The sequence below is a fragment of the Balaenoptera musculus genome, chromosome 2 (genome assembly GCF_009873245.2).
Source record: "Balaenoptera musculus isolate JJ_BM4_2016_0621 chromosome 2, mBalMus1.pri.v3, whole genome shotgun sequence".
In the NCBI taxonomy this organism is placed as follows: domain Eukaryota; kingdom Metazoa; phylum Chordata; class Mammalia; order Artiodactyla; family Balaenopteridae; genus Balaenoptera; species Balaenoptera musculus.
The window spans coordinates 89,316,550-89,331,031 of NC_045786.1; the positions used below are offsets into that span (position 1 = coordinate 89,316,550).

Consider the following 14,482-nt stretch of genomic DNA (forward strand, 5'->3'; position numbering starts at 1 on the left):
TCATCTCACACCAGTTAGAATGGGCATCATCAGAAAATCTACAAACAACAAATGCTGGAGACGGTGTGGAGAAAAAGGAACCCTCTTGCACTGTTGGTGGGAATGTAAATTGATACAGCCACTATGAAGAACAGTATGGAGGTTCCTTAAAGAACTAAAAATAGAATTATCATATGACCCAGCAATCCTACTACTGGGCATATGCCCAGAGAAAACCATAATTCAAAAAGACACATGCACCCGAATGTTCATTGCAGCACTATTTACAATAGCCAGGTCATGGAAGCAACCTAAATGCCCATCGACAGACAAATGGATAAAGAAGATGTGGTACATACATACAATGGAATATTACTCAGCCATAAAAAGGAACAAAATTGGGTCATTTGTTGAGACGTGGATGGATCTAGAGACTGTCATATAGACTGAAGTAAGTCAGAAAGAGAAAAACAAATATCGTATGTTAGCACATATATGTGGAAGCTAGAAAAATGGTACAGATGAACCGGCTTGCAGGGCAGAAATGGAGACACAGATGTAGAGAACAAATGTATGGCCACCAAGGGGGGAAAGCGGCGGGGGGGTGGGGGTGGTGGTGTGATGAATTGGGCGATTGGGATTGACGTGTATACACTGATGTGTATAAAATTGATGACTAATAACAACCTGCTGTATAAAAAAAAAAATATTATTCAAGTCATCCAATGATGGAATGACCCAGTTGACTGTATGACTAATTTGACCAATAACAGAGTGATGTGAGTAACAAAACAAACAAAAAAAAGATATAGTTTGAAAGTAAAAGGAAAGAAAATGACATAACATACAGTAAACATAAAAATCTGTTTTTCTGTCAGGCTTGGCTATGTTACTATCAGACAAAGTAGGTCTCAAGAAAAGGAGTATTACCAAGGATAAAAATAAGGCTCAACAAAATTTTGAAAATTTGAAATCTGACAGAGCTTGTTCTCTGACTATAATGCAATTAAATTAGAAATCATTAAGATATCTAGAAAAACCCCTCCAAATACTTGGAAATTAAACAGTACACATCTAAATAACCCATCAGTCAAAATATAAGGAAATAAAATAACAAAGGCATGGATTTGAATTTCTGCTTCATCACTTACTAGCTTTGACTTTCACAAGTAACTTAACTTCACTTTGCCTCAGTTTTCTCAACTTTAAATCTAAGTAAACTGGTTAAAATCACTCCTAAATCTTAAAATATATCAGATTTGTATTTTGTTTCAATCCCACCACCAATAACGAACGCAGATTATTTTCAATGGTAATAACAGCAATAAACTCTATATATACATAGAGGACACTATTATTTTTATAATACCCTTTAGATGTGAAAAGATGTTCAACATCCCTACTTATTAGAGAAATGCAAAGCAAAACTACAGTGAGATACCACTTACACCAGTCACAACGGCCATCATTAAAAAGTCTACAAAAAACCAAACCAAAACAAAACAACAAACTGGGCTCAAGACCAAGTTTGCTAATCGCTACGTGATCCCTGACACCGGGATTTAATCTCTGAAATGGAGATAGGTGGTTGTGAAGATTAAATGAGATAAAGCATATAGCACATAGCCCTTCCCCCTCACACACTCCTGGTTACATGAAGGTCCCCCTCCAAATTCTCCTAGTGCAGAAATTTCCCGGGCGAGGAGTAATAAGGGAGACACTCTCACTTTTTCATCCAACAAAACTGGCTGAACCCTTACTGTGTGTCAGGCACTATGTATTTGGACTAGCTTTCAAAACCCAGTTTAAAAGCACATACAATTACTGAGCCCTCCGGTTACCTGCCCAGGGACAAGCCCCCCACGCCTCGGCCCGTGCAAGCCCCGCCTTCTCAGTCCCTCAGACTCCTCCCCTTGGCACTAGCCTGCTCCACCCGTTCCGCTCTCGCTAGTTCCCGCGCTGAGGCGGACAGTACCTGCAGGCCACTCCGCTTGTTCCAGGTGAAAATGGACCCTGGATACCCGCTCAGAGCCAAGAGCAGTTCGTGGATCATTCCCGCGGCGGACCTCGAGTCCCTATATCCGTCGCACCCTCCTCCAGAGCCTCACCAGGCGACCAAAGAGGCGAGCGCTCCCTCCTCTACACGCGCACAGGATCCCGGGACGGGCAGTTCCTCCTGACTGTACCCGCCGAGACTACTGCTGAGGAGAGCTGACGGGAAGCCGGGAAGGGGTCGGCGCGCCGCGTCCCGGAAGTGAGCCGCGCTCGGCTGGGCCCACTCGTTGGCTCCAGCGGGTGCTCCGCAGGAGTCGCGGGAGGTTCTCTTGCGCATGCGCCTCCAGCCCCCGGGTGGGCCGCTCGGACTTCCGGTTTGGGAGCTGGACTGGGAGGCTGGAGAACCCGGGCTGGAGCCCTACCCCGAGCGGGTGAGGCTAGCCCGCGGTCAGAAATGCGAGTGGGTTGAGCGACAGCCCGAGAGGGAGAATATCCCAGGAGTGGGTCGGAGGGTGCTCTCAGGGCGCTTAGCCCGGTCGGAGGCCTCTGGAGGGGCTCACGACGGCTTTCGAGAGTGACCTGGCCGGAGGGAGAGAAGACAAAGAGGCCGGAACCCCGCACCCGCGAACCTTGCAGCCCTCGGAGCGCTTGGCCAGCACCCGAGCTCGTCCTCAGGAGACCCATGACTACTGCCCCTTCGGACTCCCACTCTCCACCAACTCAGTGGGACTCTCCCCAAGCCCACCCGGCCCTCGCTTCAGGAGCCAAAACCAACTTCTGTCAGTGCGCGAGGTTTCCAGTCACTAGTTCCCGGCTATTTACTGAGCGGTTACTTCTGCTGTGAGGGAGAACAAAGACCCAGTATTCAGTACTTGATTTTTGTTTGGGGTGGGAATTGGTAGTGGTGGAGTCCGAGGGAGCGGGGCGGACGGAGAGGGCCCGGGGAAGGACGGCGGAGGTACTGGGGGAGATCAGCTGCGACCCGCTGGACAGAGGCTTTTCGTTGCCTTCAGCAGGATGGTGACATGCCTTTAGAACCTCTCGAGCTCCCATATGGTTTGAACACACTATGCTACACTGGTCAGGGGAGCTCAGTGGGTCAGATTTGGGGGAGGTGGAAGAGGAACAGACAGTACTTTCTATTCTTTGCTGCTTACTCGGGCTGCCCTGGAAGGCGCCCAGAAATGCAGCTTTTGAATGGTCTCTCACCTTCATGCTCAGTTTTGGCTTGCTGTCCTGAAGTTGGTGCTACGTGGAGCATCTGGAAAGTCAGGCCAGCTCTGGCAAGACTTTAGACATATGAGTGTATTCCTTCTGATAGTGCCATCTCTCTCTACCCTAGGAGGAAACTCTTCTTACAGAGAGAGACTCATCTGCAGGTGATTCTCCAAGGACATGAGAAGATGGGTGTAAGCCCTGGAACCTAGACCCTTAAGTGGAGGGAAGCTGCTTTCTGCTGTGAACGATGGCCAAACCCACCCTGAGAGGGAATGGCACTAACTCTGAGACCTTCCGACAGCGCTTCAGGAGATTTCATTACCAGGAGGTAGCTGGGCCCCGGGAGGCTTTCAGCCAACTCTGGGAACTTTGCTGTCGGTGGCTAAGGCCGGAGGTGCGCACCAAGGAGCAGATTGTAGAATTGTTGGTGCTAGAGCAGTTCCTGACCGTCTTACCTGGGGAGATCCAGAAATGGGTACAAAAGCAATGTCCAGAAAGTGGAGAGGAGGCAGTGGCTCTGGTGGAAGATTTAGAAAGAGAGCCTGGAAGACCTGGACGTTCGGTGAGCAGGGAGGGGGTATTCAGAAGTGTGTGACTGGGCAGGGGCAGGATAAAAGGCCAAATTAAGGCACAGTCAGATTTAAAGTGGGGCACAGTCTCCCTTGGTGATGCTTATACTTCTGGTCCTTTAACAGGTAACTTTTTCAGATAGAGCTTATCGGGAGATGCTACCTGGGTGTACCTTTGCTAGGTATCATAACGAGTTATTCATAGTTTCATAGTTTTTTACTTAATAGGGAAGAAAGGGGAGCTATTTTTTAGCCTGGAGTCGGGTTTACTATTTTGATCTTTTTCTTTTGTAGTTCCAGCTGCTCTAAGCTAACAGTAATGGACTAAGAAAGACCCTTGTTCACTATTAACCACCCCCCGCCCCAACCCTAGCCATGTCCCAAAAGGATGATTTCTTTTGGGTTAATAAATAATCTCCTCTGGGAATACCCCTCATTATGACCTTGCAGTGACAATTCATGGGGGTTGTTTCTAGGTCACAGTCTCTGTGAAGGGGCAGGAAGTGCGCTTGGAGAAGATGACACCCCTGAAATCATCACGAGAGTTATTAAGTGTTCGGCAGGAGTCAGTGGAACCCCAGCCCAGGGGTGTACCCAAGAAAGAGAGGGCAAGAAACCCAGACCTGGGACCACAGGAGCAGATGAACCCAAAGGAGAAGCTCAGACCTTTTCAAAGGAGCGGTGAGGAGTAGATTTATATGGCAAGATAGGATGCCATTCTAAATTGGGAAGTAGGGTTGGGAGTAGTGAGTGGGAAAGGGATTTCAGGAATGAGTGGAAATAGAGTATGCAGTTGTTGGGGACCTCCTGAAGGCATATAGTTTAGCTCTCTGCTGCAATTCTTCTATTTCCTCTTTTGATAAGTCTGCCAGAGGATGGCTCCCTACTTTTTCCAGAACTTGGAGTTTCTTTCCTCCTGGTAATGATGACACTACGTCAGTATTTTCTAGATAAAAATTCTTTTCTATACTTGAAAGCACATCTTCCTTTTAGTCATTTTCTTTCTCCATATTAAACTATATTTGTTTCTTTCTGCTTTTCCCCAGAAGCTCCATTCTTCAGACCTACTAAGTTTTTGTTACTCTCCCTTGGAAACTTTAAGTTCTCCAAATAGCATGTTAATTGTGGAGAATTAAATTATATATATTATTCCAGTGAGGGTCTGGTAGGTAGAGGCAGAGTATGAATTTTACTTCAGAATCTCACTACGCTTTCTTTCTGTATAACTCAACTAAGGATTGTCGTTCACTTGATACTCCCCTGTCTCTTAGAGCTTTCCCCATTGTCTTTGTGCCTAGTTCTTATTCTTAAACTTGATTTTGTGGAACTTGTTTTTCTTCTTTGTACTCTGCAGAACTCCATTTTGTGTGTTTTTTTCTTTGATCACTTCTTTAACTTGTTGAGGTTGTTTTGAATTCTGATCTTATCATCCAAGACGCTAGCCTTCTCAGCCAGTCTGGTAGTGGTCTCTGTTTAGTCATCCAGATGCAGTCCCTCAACCGCACACACAGACTTGCAGAATTAATCAGTTTTGAACACCTACCATGTGCTCAACACCTTGCAGGGTACTCTGCAATGAGAAAAGGTGCCTATCCTCAAAAAGCCTACAATATGATGGAGAACACAAAAGTGAACATAAATATGTGCTGAACTGAACTGTACTGAAACAATGCCAAACAATGACTTGTTACTCAACTGTGTGAGTACAATAGGGGTTTGGCAGAGTGGGAGACGAGGGAGGGCTGTAGGGAAGGCTTCATGGGGGCACTGATGGGTTAAATTTCGATAGAAGGGAGGGAGTTAAAGGAAAGGCACAGAGTGGTGAATAAACGTGTGCTGTGTTCTGGAGAGAGGAGTCTGCTTTGAACGGGCCATGCCTGGTAACCACTCAGGTTAAGGTTTGGCAATACAAATAGCATGTGAGCTGAGGAAGCCAGAGCCTGGAGTTAGGTAGGACGGTGACTGCTGCAGTTACCCAGGTGTGAGAAGGTAAGGGGTCTAGACTTGGATGGTGGCAGTAGGAATAAAGGATATACTAAGGGAAAAAGCTTTAGAACTTCGTGACACAGTGTGAAGGAAATGGAAGAGTTGAAGACAGTCTCCCCCTTGAAATCACTCTTGAGTTTAATTCTCTGGTCCCAAGTAGAGAACTACAGCTGAACCTTGGACAACGTGAGTTTGAACCGTGTGGGTCCACTTATACATGGATATTTTTCAATAGTAATTACTACAGTACTGTGGTTGGGTAAGTCTGCAGATGTGGAGGAACCATGGATCCAGAGGGCCTGCTACGAGCTGTACTTGGATTAACCCCCACGTTGGTCAGCTATGTAGGAGGCAGGAGGTGACTGTTTCCAGCAGTGCAGGACCTGCCTACAAGTGGTTAGGAGAGCTAGGGAGCAACTTGGAACAGAATTATCTGCTCTGAACACACAACAGAACGTTTTCCTCTCTTGTCACCCTGCTCTGGAAAATAAAATATTTCTCATTTTTTGAGGTTTCATGTATTTTTCCCCACTTTCTTCAACCCATTGAACTTTCTGGAAACATTTTCTTAGATACTTTTCTTTATAAGCCTCTTGGATAAAAAAGGCAGGTCTGAACTCAGAGATGTTTTTTATGATCAGTCCAAACTGTGATATCCTTTGTTTGCTTCCCTGCAAGCAGGATTTCCATTTCCTAAATCCAGTGTGGTCTCCAAGTTGGAGCAAGGAGAGCCGTGGATCCCAGATCTGGGCTCCAAGGAGAAGGAACTCCCAAGAGGCAGTCACACAGGAGACAGACGAATGCATGCTGATCTGTTACCATCCAGGAGAGAGAGAAGAAGCTGGGTGGAACAGGATCACTGGGGCTTCGAGGATGAGAAGGTGGCAGGTGTGCACTGGGGCTATGAAGAGACCAGAACTCTCCTCGCAATTCTCAGTCAAACTGAGTTTTATGAGGCTCTCCGAAACTGTCATCGAAACAGCCAAGTGTATGGGGCTGTGGCTGAGCGGCTCCGGGAGTATGGGTTCCTCCGGACCCTGGAGCAGTGTAGGACCAAGTTCAAAGGTCTCCAGAAGAGCTATCGGAAAGTCAAGAGTGGCCACCCACCTGAGACCTGCCCCTTCTTTGAAGAAATGGAAGCCCTGATGAGTGCCCAGGTCATTGCCCTGCCCAGTAATGGCCTGGAGGAGGCAGCCTCTCACTCTGGCCTGGTGGGCAGTGATGCTGAGACTGAGGAGCCAGAGCAACAGGACTGGCAGCACAAGGAGGGAGAAGAGGCCATGGCTGAAGAGTCTGACAGTGAGGAAGTGGGCCAGGAGGCCACCCCCCAGGACCCCGACAACTCCACCACACCCGTCCTTTTCCGAAGCCCAAGTGGTAAGCTTTTCTTCTGGGGTTTTAGGATTAGACTGAGGAGTTATGAGGCTGGATGTGGAGTCAGGAAGCTTAATGTCACCTGCCAGCTTTGTCACTTAGAGAACAGAGGCACTTCTCAGTTCTTTGTGTATTTCATTCTCTTTTGTGGGAAAATCAGTGAGCTAATAGTAAGTAGAGAATAATTTTAGATATTTTAAAGAAATACACTCAGAAAATTCAAGAGACTCCTGAAAAGGAGTATCATTCCTTCCATTTCTTTCTTAAAATATTTTTTCCTGATTATAAAATCACTGAAGGCTGAGAAAAACTTGGTACTGTATTATCTTTAAGGAGAACTAATATTTGTTGAGCATCTTGTATGAACTGGTGTTTTATCTTTACTTCTCCAAACTCAAGGTTATTATGTGTTGCTTTTTACTTAGAAGAGCATAGTGAAGGACTGCCCAAAGTTGGGGAAACATTTTGTGTCCTGTGTGAGATCTGCAACACACGTTGGCATTTTAACAGGACTAAGAAGTCTTGCAGCAAGAAACCTTGCTTAACACTCTGCTGAAATATTATTTGCATATGGAACCATTTTAAAATGTCACTTATTTCTGTTGATGTAATTTTGTACAACCATGTTGCTATGGGAAGAGCACGAAGTATGAATCAGGAGACTTCGTTTCTAACCCTGACCACTAATCAGCTGGGTGACCTCGCACAGCTATCTGACCATTTCACAGTTTGCGTCCTCAACTGTAAAATGTGGCACAGCAGCAGGACTACTCCAGAGTTGCAGTTCCACTGGGAACAGTTATGTGTCCCTTCCATGTTTTATTATATGTGTTGTTGCTTTTGTTCTGTTCTAGTCTTCTTCTGTCTTGAATTTTTTCTTTTCCTTTTTAAAATAAATTTATTTATTTATTTATTTATTTTTGGCTGCGTTGGGTCTTCGTTGCTGCACGTGGGCTTTCTTTAGTTGTGTCGAGCAGGGGCTACTCTTTATTGTGGTGCGCTGGCTTCTCATTGCGGTGGCTTCTCTTGTTATGGAGCACAGGCTCTAGGCACGTGGGCTTCAGTAGTTGTGGCACGCAGGCTCACTAGTTGTGGCGCATGGGCTTAGTTGCTCCACGGCATGTGGGATCTTCCGGGACCAGGGCTCGAACCCATGTCCCCTGCATTGGCAGGCAGATTCTTAACCATTGCACCACCAGGGAAACCCCTCCTTTTCCTTTTTTAAAAAAATTTTTGGGATTTCCCTGGTGGTCCAGTGATTGGGACTCTGAGCTTCCACTGCAGGGAGCACGGGTTCTATCTCTGGTCTGGGAACTAAGATCCTGCATGCTGCATGGCCTAAATTTAAAAAAAAAAAAAATTTTTTTTCCCGTTTTTTTCACTGGAATGAATTTCGGTAAATCACAAACATGGCACATGTGCTAGCTGCTTCACTTGCATTGAGTGGAGGGTAACGGAAGCAATGTAATCTCCAGCTGGCTCTCAAGTGGGAGGAAGGCTCTTAGAATCTCCCTTCCCTCTCCCTTGGGTACCTTCAGGGAGCAGAGCCTGTAGTCATCCTGAAGAAGTACTGCCCAAGTTGGGGTGGCCTGCAGCATTAGCAGAGTTCAGGCCAGGAGATGCTATCTGCTCTGCTTCCTTCCTCTTTCTGGCTCTGCCACTCCTTCGCTCGTAAGAAGGTGCATGACTACAGGTTCTTATCTTGTACCCTTCAGGTCTTTGCTATTGCTGGGCTGGCTTTTTTTGAGATTGTGGCAAGTGAAGAAGGGCCATAAAAGGGATTGGATTAAGCAGCAGTGTGATTCTGAAAGAGACTCTTCCTGGGGATTTTGAGTCATTCTATGGGAAACTTAATTCATAAGGAAGTAGAACTGGTAGAAAAAGATTGATCAGAGAATTTAGGGATGGCTCATGGCTGACAGTGACTGACTGTGGGTCTTCTTCCCCATACCAGTTATTTTCTAATTAGCATCAGAATTCCAGAACTACCGGAAGAATGGGGAAATGCATTCTGTACACTTGCCTCAGTGTACATAATGATTGTTACAGTGGTAAGGTGGAAAGGCCTCTTTTGAACAGAATGTAGGAATAAAGGTCTCTGTGAAATTGATATAGGCTATAGAGAAGCAAAACATCCTGAGAGTTTGTATTGATTTTGGAAACATGAGGTGTTTTTACTTTTTCACCTAGGAGCCCGAGCTTAGGTGATTTTTCATGATGCAGATGATAGGACTGAGGAATTGAGACTATAAAGCCCTGGATTAAGTGGTGCTGAAATTTCTCTTCTGGTGGCAGGTGTACACTGGGGCTATGAAGAGACAAAGACCTACCTTGCAATTCTTAGTGAGACTCAGTTTTATGAAGCCCTCCAGAACTGCCACCGCAACAGCCAGTTGTATGGAGCAGTGGCTGAGCGGTTATGGGAATATGGCTTCCTTAGGACACCAGAGCAGTGTCGGACCAAGTTTAAAAGCCTCCACACCAGCTATCGGAAGGTCAAGAATGGCCAAGCACCAGAGACCTGTCCCTTCTTTGAAGAGATGGATGCTTTGGTGAGTGCCCGGGGTGCTGCCCTGCCCAGTGATGGCCGGGAAGAGGAGGCAGCCTTGTGTCCCACCCAGGAGACCAGTGAGGCCGAAGCCGAGAAGCAAGCCGAGGAAGCAGATGAGGCCATAGAAGAAGATTCGGAAGATGATGAAGAGGATACCGAGGTACCCCCAGAGGCTATGACCCGTGCTCCAGTCTTATTTCAGAGCCCCAGTGGTAAGATCCTTTTACTTCTTAAGGTAGAAATAGCAAATAGCAAAGGGAAGGCAGTGGGATTTAGGAGAAAAATCATGAGATTGAAGACCAGAAGTGGCCTCTACACCCAGCTCTCATGGATTCTTATTGTGACCACATTCTCTCTTCTCCATGTTTCCTGTCTGTTATAAAGCAGCTAGTTTATATCCTCTATTCACTTGACTTGCCTCCTCACACTACAGCATCAATCTGAGATGGCTGCAGACTTTGTAAATTAGCCATCATCTGCATGTGACCTGCTAGGTTACCAGGCAGTTTACCTAGCAGGGAATCTGAAAGCCTACATTTCCCAAGTAGCATGTCATATACCCACAGATGGATGAAGTTGATTTTTAAAGTTCATTCTCATTTGTTTTTTCTTCTAGTTTCAGCTTGTAAACCAGCTGTATGCTTGCTTTATTCACATATATGAAAACCTGATAACCTCTTTCTTCAGACACACTTATGCAAAAGTCTGAGATTTCTGAGGGAACTGATCCTTTGAATCTCAGCTACTGTATAAGAAAAAGAACCCCAAAACTTCATTATGGCTTCCCTCCTTGTGAGAAAAATTATTCTGATTTTGGAATCACACATATATATGTATGTGAATCTGGACTATGTTGTTAATTAGTTGAGTACCTTAGAGCAAGTTACTTAACCCTGTAAATTCGCTCGTATGTTAAGACCTACCTCATAAGGTTGATGTAAATGAAGTACCACAGTGAAGCACCTAACACAGTGCTTGGGCATTTGATAAGTTTTCTTTTCCAAAAGTTCTTTAGATCAGCATTCTTTAAGTGTGTTCCACAGAGCATCGATTCCATCAGAGAAGTAAAACATCGGAATTTTAACAGATGGTAGTTATTTGGGATCTAGAGCTCCCTAATTTTTACATTTAATCATCTAATGTGATACTTGCTTTACCCTGGTACATAACAATTCAGAAAACAGATAACTTTTAAAATTCTATTCTTATGTCAGGTTTTGAGGCTGGATTTGAGAATGAAGAGAATCTAAAACGGGATATTGCTGAGGAAGTACAACTACATAGGACGTTACTTGCAAGGTCTGAGAGGAAAATTCCCCGGCATCTTAATCAAGGTAAAGGCACTGAGAGTGAATGTAGATCAGGAAGACAGTGGGAGAAGACCCCAGGGGAGAGAAGAGGAAAACCAACATTCCCAGAGAGGAGTTTAGGTAAAGTTCTAAGTCATCAGAGACCTTACTTGGGGGAGAGACCCTATAAATATCTCAGATATGGCAAAAGCTTTGGTCCAAACTCCCATCTCGTGCATCAGATATCCCCTCAAGTAGAAAATCCATATAAATGTGCTGACTGTGGGAAAAGCTTCAGTCGGAGTGCACGCCTCATTAGACACCGGAGAATCCACACTGGAGAGAAACCTTATAAATGTCTTGACTGTGGGAAAAGTTTCCGTGACAGTTCAAATTTCATCACCCATAGAAGAATCCACACAGGAGAGAAACCGTATCAGTGTGGTGAGTGTGGAAAACGCTTCAACCAGAGCTCAAGCCTTATCATTCACCAGAGAACCCACACAGGAGAAAAGCCCTATCAGTGTGAAGAGTGTGGAAAAAGCTTCAATAACAGTTCTCATTTTAGTGCACATCGAAGGATACACACAGGAGAGAGACCCCATGTGTGTTCTGACTGTGGAAAGAGTTTCAGTAAGAGTTCTGACTTACGTGCACACCACAGAACCCACACAGGAGAGAAACCCTATGGGTGTCATGACTGTGGCAAGTGCTTCAGTAAAAGCTCTGCTCTTAATAAGCACCGAGAGATCCACACACGAGAAAAACTTCTCTCACAGCCAGCCCCTAAGTAAGCCCCTCAGGATCTATGAAGAAAACAGTCTCATTACATGTATTGAAATTGTTTAGAAAAGTCCTCCAATAGTGAGATCCATCTCCTAATCTGTGCCTGGCTAGTTTAGGAAATACTCTAGAATTTACCCCACTGTTTGTTTCTATGTCTCTCCTGGATCTAGAGTCAAATTCCCAAAGCATCTTAAGAATGAAAGGAAGATTTCATTCCCTCTCCTTGCCTTTATTGACGGTAACACCTTTCCCTCTCAGTGCCTATGTTGTTCCCTTAATAGAGAGGACACAGTAGTAGATCCTATGAGTTTGACATGCACCCTTCTTTACTCATCCTGTTATAAACTGCATTTCAACTAGAAAAACCCATCACAGCAGCATTTCATGGAGAAGTAGTAAGAATTCTCATTGAATGGGTGTAGCTCTTTATATAGCAATGGAAATGCAAAAAAGAATGACTTTTCCTGCTCACTTAACCCTGTGCTCAGAATGACATATTTGTCATGCACACTCTTTCTTTACCTTAAAGAAGGAGAGTTTAAGTGTCCAATTTGGTTCTGACCTATAAGTCATTTTGTCAAGAACCTAGGTGTGCTATATGGGGAAACAATGTAAACCTCGTATAAATATTGAGGTGTGAACCCTGGATTTCTTAGTTTCTTCCAAGCCCTAGAAGCTTTGGAATAGAAAAATACTGTATTTACAGCGTCTGGTGTGATTTTTTTTTTCTGGTCCATCTCATCTGAATTTCATGTGTCCCTTGTGGTCCAGAAGCCTAAAGAGCAAGCCAGTTGGATGCGGTGATAGGGAAAGCAGTTAGAACTGCCAAGAGGGAATTGTCCATATTCCACACACTCTAAACACAGATTATCTTTGGTCAGTGGAGTTGACAATACTTAACACACACACACATGCACACATATTCAACTGTATACATCTACTTTTAAAAGCAGTTCTTCAAATGCAAGTGTACTTCTGATCTTTATGATCAAATAGTATTGAATTAATTGCCCACATGTTCATAGCAGTATGATGAGCAGGTACAGCACAAGTTAAACAGACCCTGTCCTCTTCCTTACAACCTAAAACAGATGACACTGACATGGACAAATAGTGCACATGTATAGCTGCAACAGTTTTAGAGAAATCTAGAAAGCTAGGTAGTAACACTATGCATAAACCTTAAGGTCTAATGCATTAGAGTTTGGAAAAAATTTGAGAGGTATTTTCTTCTCTTTAATCAGGAAGGCTTCATGAAGCAGGAAGTGCTCAGAGGGAAGGTTACTAGGTGGGATGAACTTTCCAAAACTCATTGCAAAACTGAGTGCTGAATGGGTGAGAAATGGGAAAACTGGGGAGCAAGGGAGCAGAGGGCAAAGGACAGACTGTAAGGAAGGTTAGACAAAGCTTGGAGTAGCACAAAATTGGAGGGGTAGCAAGATACGGGCCGTGCAGAAGGCAGAGAGGGACTTGGCTCAGCTAAAACATGGAGTGCCAGGCAGATAGGAGATGGGCTCCCATCCTCCAGAGTAAATCAGGTACTGTGCTGTGCTTACTGACAAGGAAACAGCTGACTGGCGCTGGGGAAGAAGGATGAGCAGTCTTAGGGGACTAGCTCCTATGGGAGACGAAGGTCAGAAACCAGTATCTTAAGAAGATACTTCAATGGGCAGTTCAAAGGAAAGAAGAACGTGAGTGATGGCCAAGGCCTGGGATAAGTAGCTGCATCATTAGTCACATTGAATGAGTTGGGATGGGAATGAGATCTGAGAGAGAAGTGGGGAGGTAGAATTTTCTAAAATCCATAGCTTACTATGGTAGATGAAAGATTAATTAGGGTTCTGGTGCTGAGGGAATTTCCTAATTCCTAACTCTTACGAATTAAGGGGAGATGGTGTCTCAATTATGTTGCCTAAGCAGACAGGAAGATACAAGCAACACGAGTCTAAAGCAATGCCTCGGGATCTGAGATAGTTTAGGAAGTGTGCTATAGTGTTTTTTAAAAAATGAGAGATCACTGTCTTCAGTATGTCTATGTATTAGTCTTGTGGAAAAAGCACTGGTGTGGTACCAACAGATACAAATTCTGGTTCCAGATGTCTTATGTGTAAGTCAACCTGCCTCCATTTCCCTTTCTGTAAAGCAGAACAGTGTTTACACCTTAATCTGCCTCTCAGGGATATCATGTTAATAAAAATTCTATCTATAAAATGCCCAGTGGTTCTCTAGGTGTTTTTTTTAAAAAATGTTTATATGCAAATTATGATAAAGTTGTTGCTGGTAGGAAAAGATAAATCTTTACCTGCTTTTTCTGGCTGCCTGTATGGGGTTACTACAAGTATGCCTGTCTGAATCTTTATGTTCTAGGCTGAAAAACAAATTAGAATGTGGTAAAATAGAAACAAAAATCTTTCCTTAGTATCTGTATCCATATCCATTGGGACCCATCATAACTGGGCATGGAGAATGAGTCAATTTTAAAAGACCCAGGACCAGCCCTGCAACCTCCAGATGAAGAGAATGTGCAAAAGGAATAGGGCAAGAAAACCATAATTCAAAGAGTCATGTACCACAATGTTCACGCAGCTCTATTTACAATAGCCAGGACATGGAAGCAACCTAAGTGTCCATTGACAGATGAATGGATAAAGAAGATGTGGCACATATATACAATGGAATATTACTCAGCCATAAAAAGAAACGAAATTGAGTTATTTGTAATGAGGTGGATGGAC

The 14,482-nt window shown here is 44.5% G+C and overlaps 2 protein-coding genes across 4 annotated transcripts in view; one reads left to right on the plus strand and one right to left on the minus strand.

Moving 5' to 3' along the window:
* Positions 1–2,661, minus strand: part of TUBGCP4 (tubulin gamma complex associated protein 4) — a 47,808-nt gene extending 45,147 nt beyond the window's left edge. The window contains exon 1 of the mRNA XM_036844221.1: positions 1,955–2,661. Within this exon, the coding sequence (XP_036700116.1) occupies positions 1,955–2,032 (78 nt within the window). The 5' untranslated portion in view covers positions 2,033–2,661. The remainder of the gene's footprint in view (positions 1–1,954) is intronic.
* Positions 2,327–14,328, plus strand: ZSCAN29 (zinc finger and SCAN domain containing 29). Of its 3 annotated transcripts, XM_036844218.1 has the most exons (6): positions 2,327–2,842; positions 3,317–3,754; positions 4,238–4,442; positions 6,429–7,124; positions 9,417–9,884; positions 10,887–14,328. In XM_036844218.1, the coding sequence occupies exons 2-6, from the start codon at positions 3,440–3,442 to the stop codon at positions 11,753–11,755; spliced, it is 2,553 nt and encodes an 850-aa protein (XP_036700113.1). In that variant the 5' UTR covers positions 2,327–2,842; positions 3,317–3,439; the 3' UTR covers positions 11,756–14,328. The 3 variants fall into 3 exon arrangements, with proteins under 3 accessions (XP_036700113.1, XP_036700114.1, XP_036700115.1); XM_036844219.1 differs by lacking the exon at positions 2,327–2,842 and having other exon boundaries at positions 3,393–3,520; XM_036844220.1 differs by lacking the exons at positions 2,327–2,842; positions 4,238–4,442 and having other exon boundaries at positions 3,534–3,754.
* Positions 14,329–14,482: the final 154 nt, after the last annotated feature.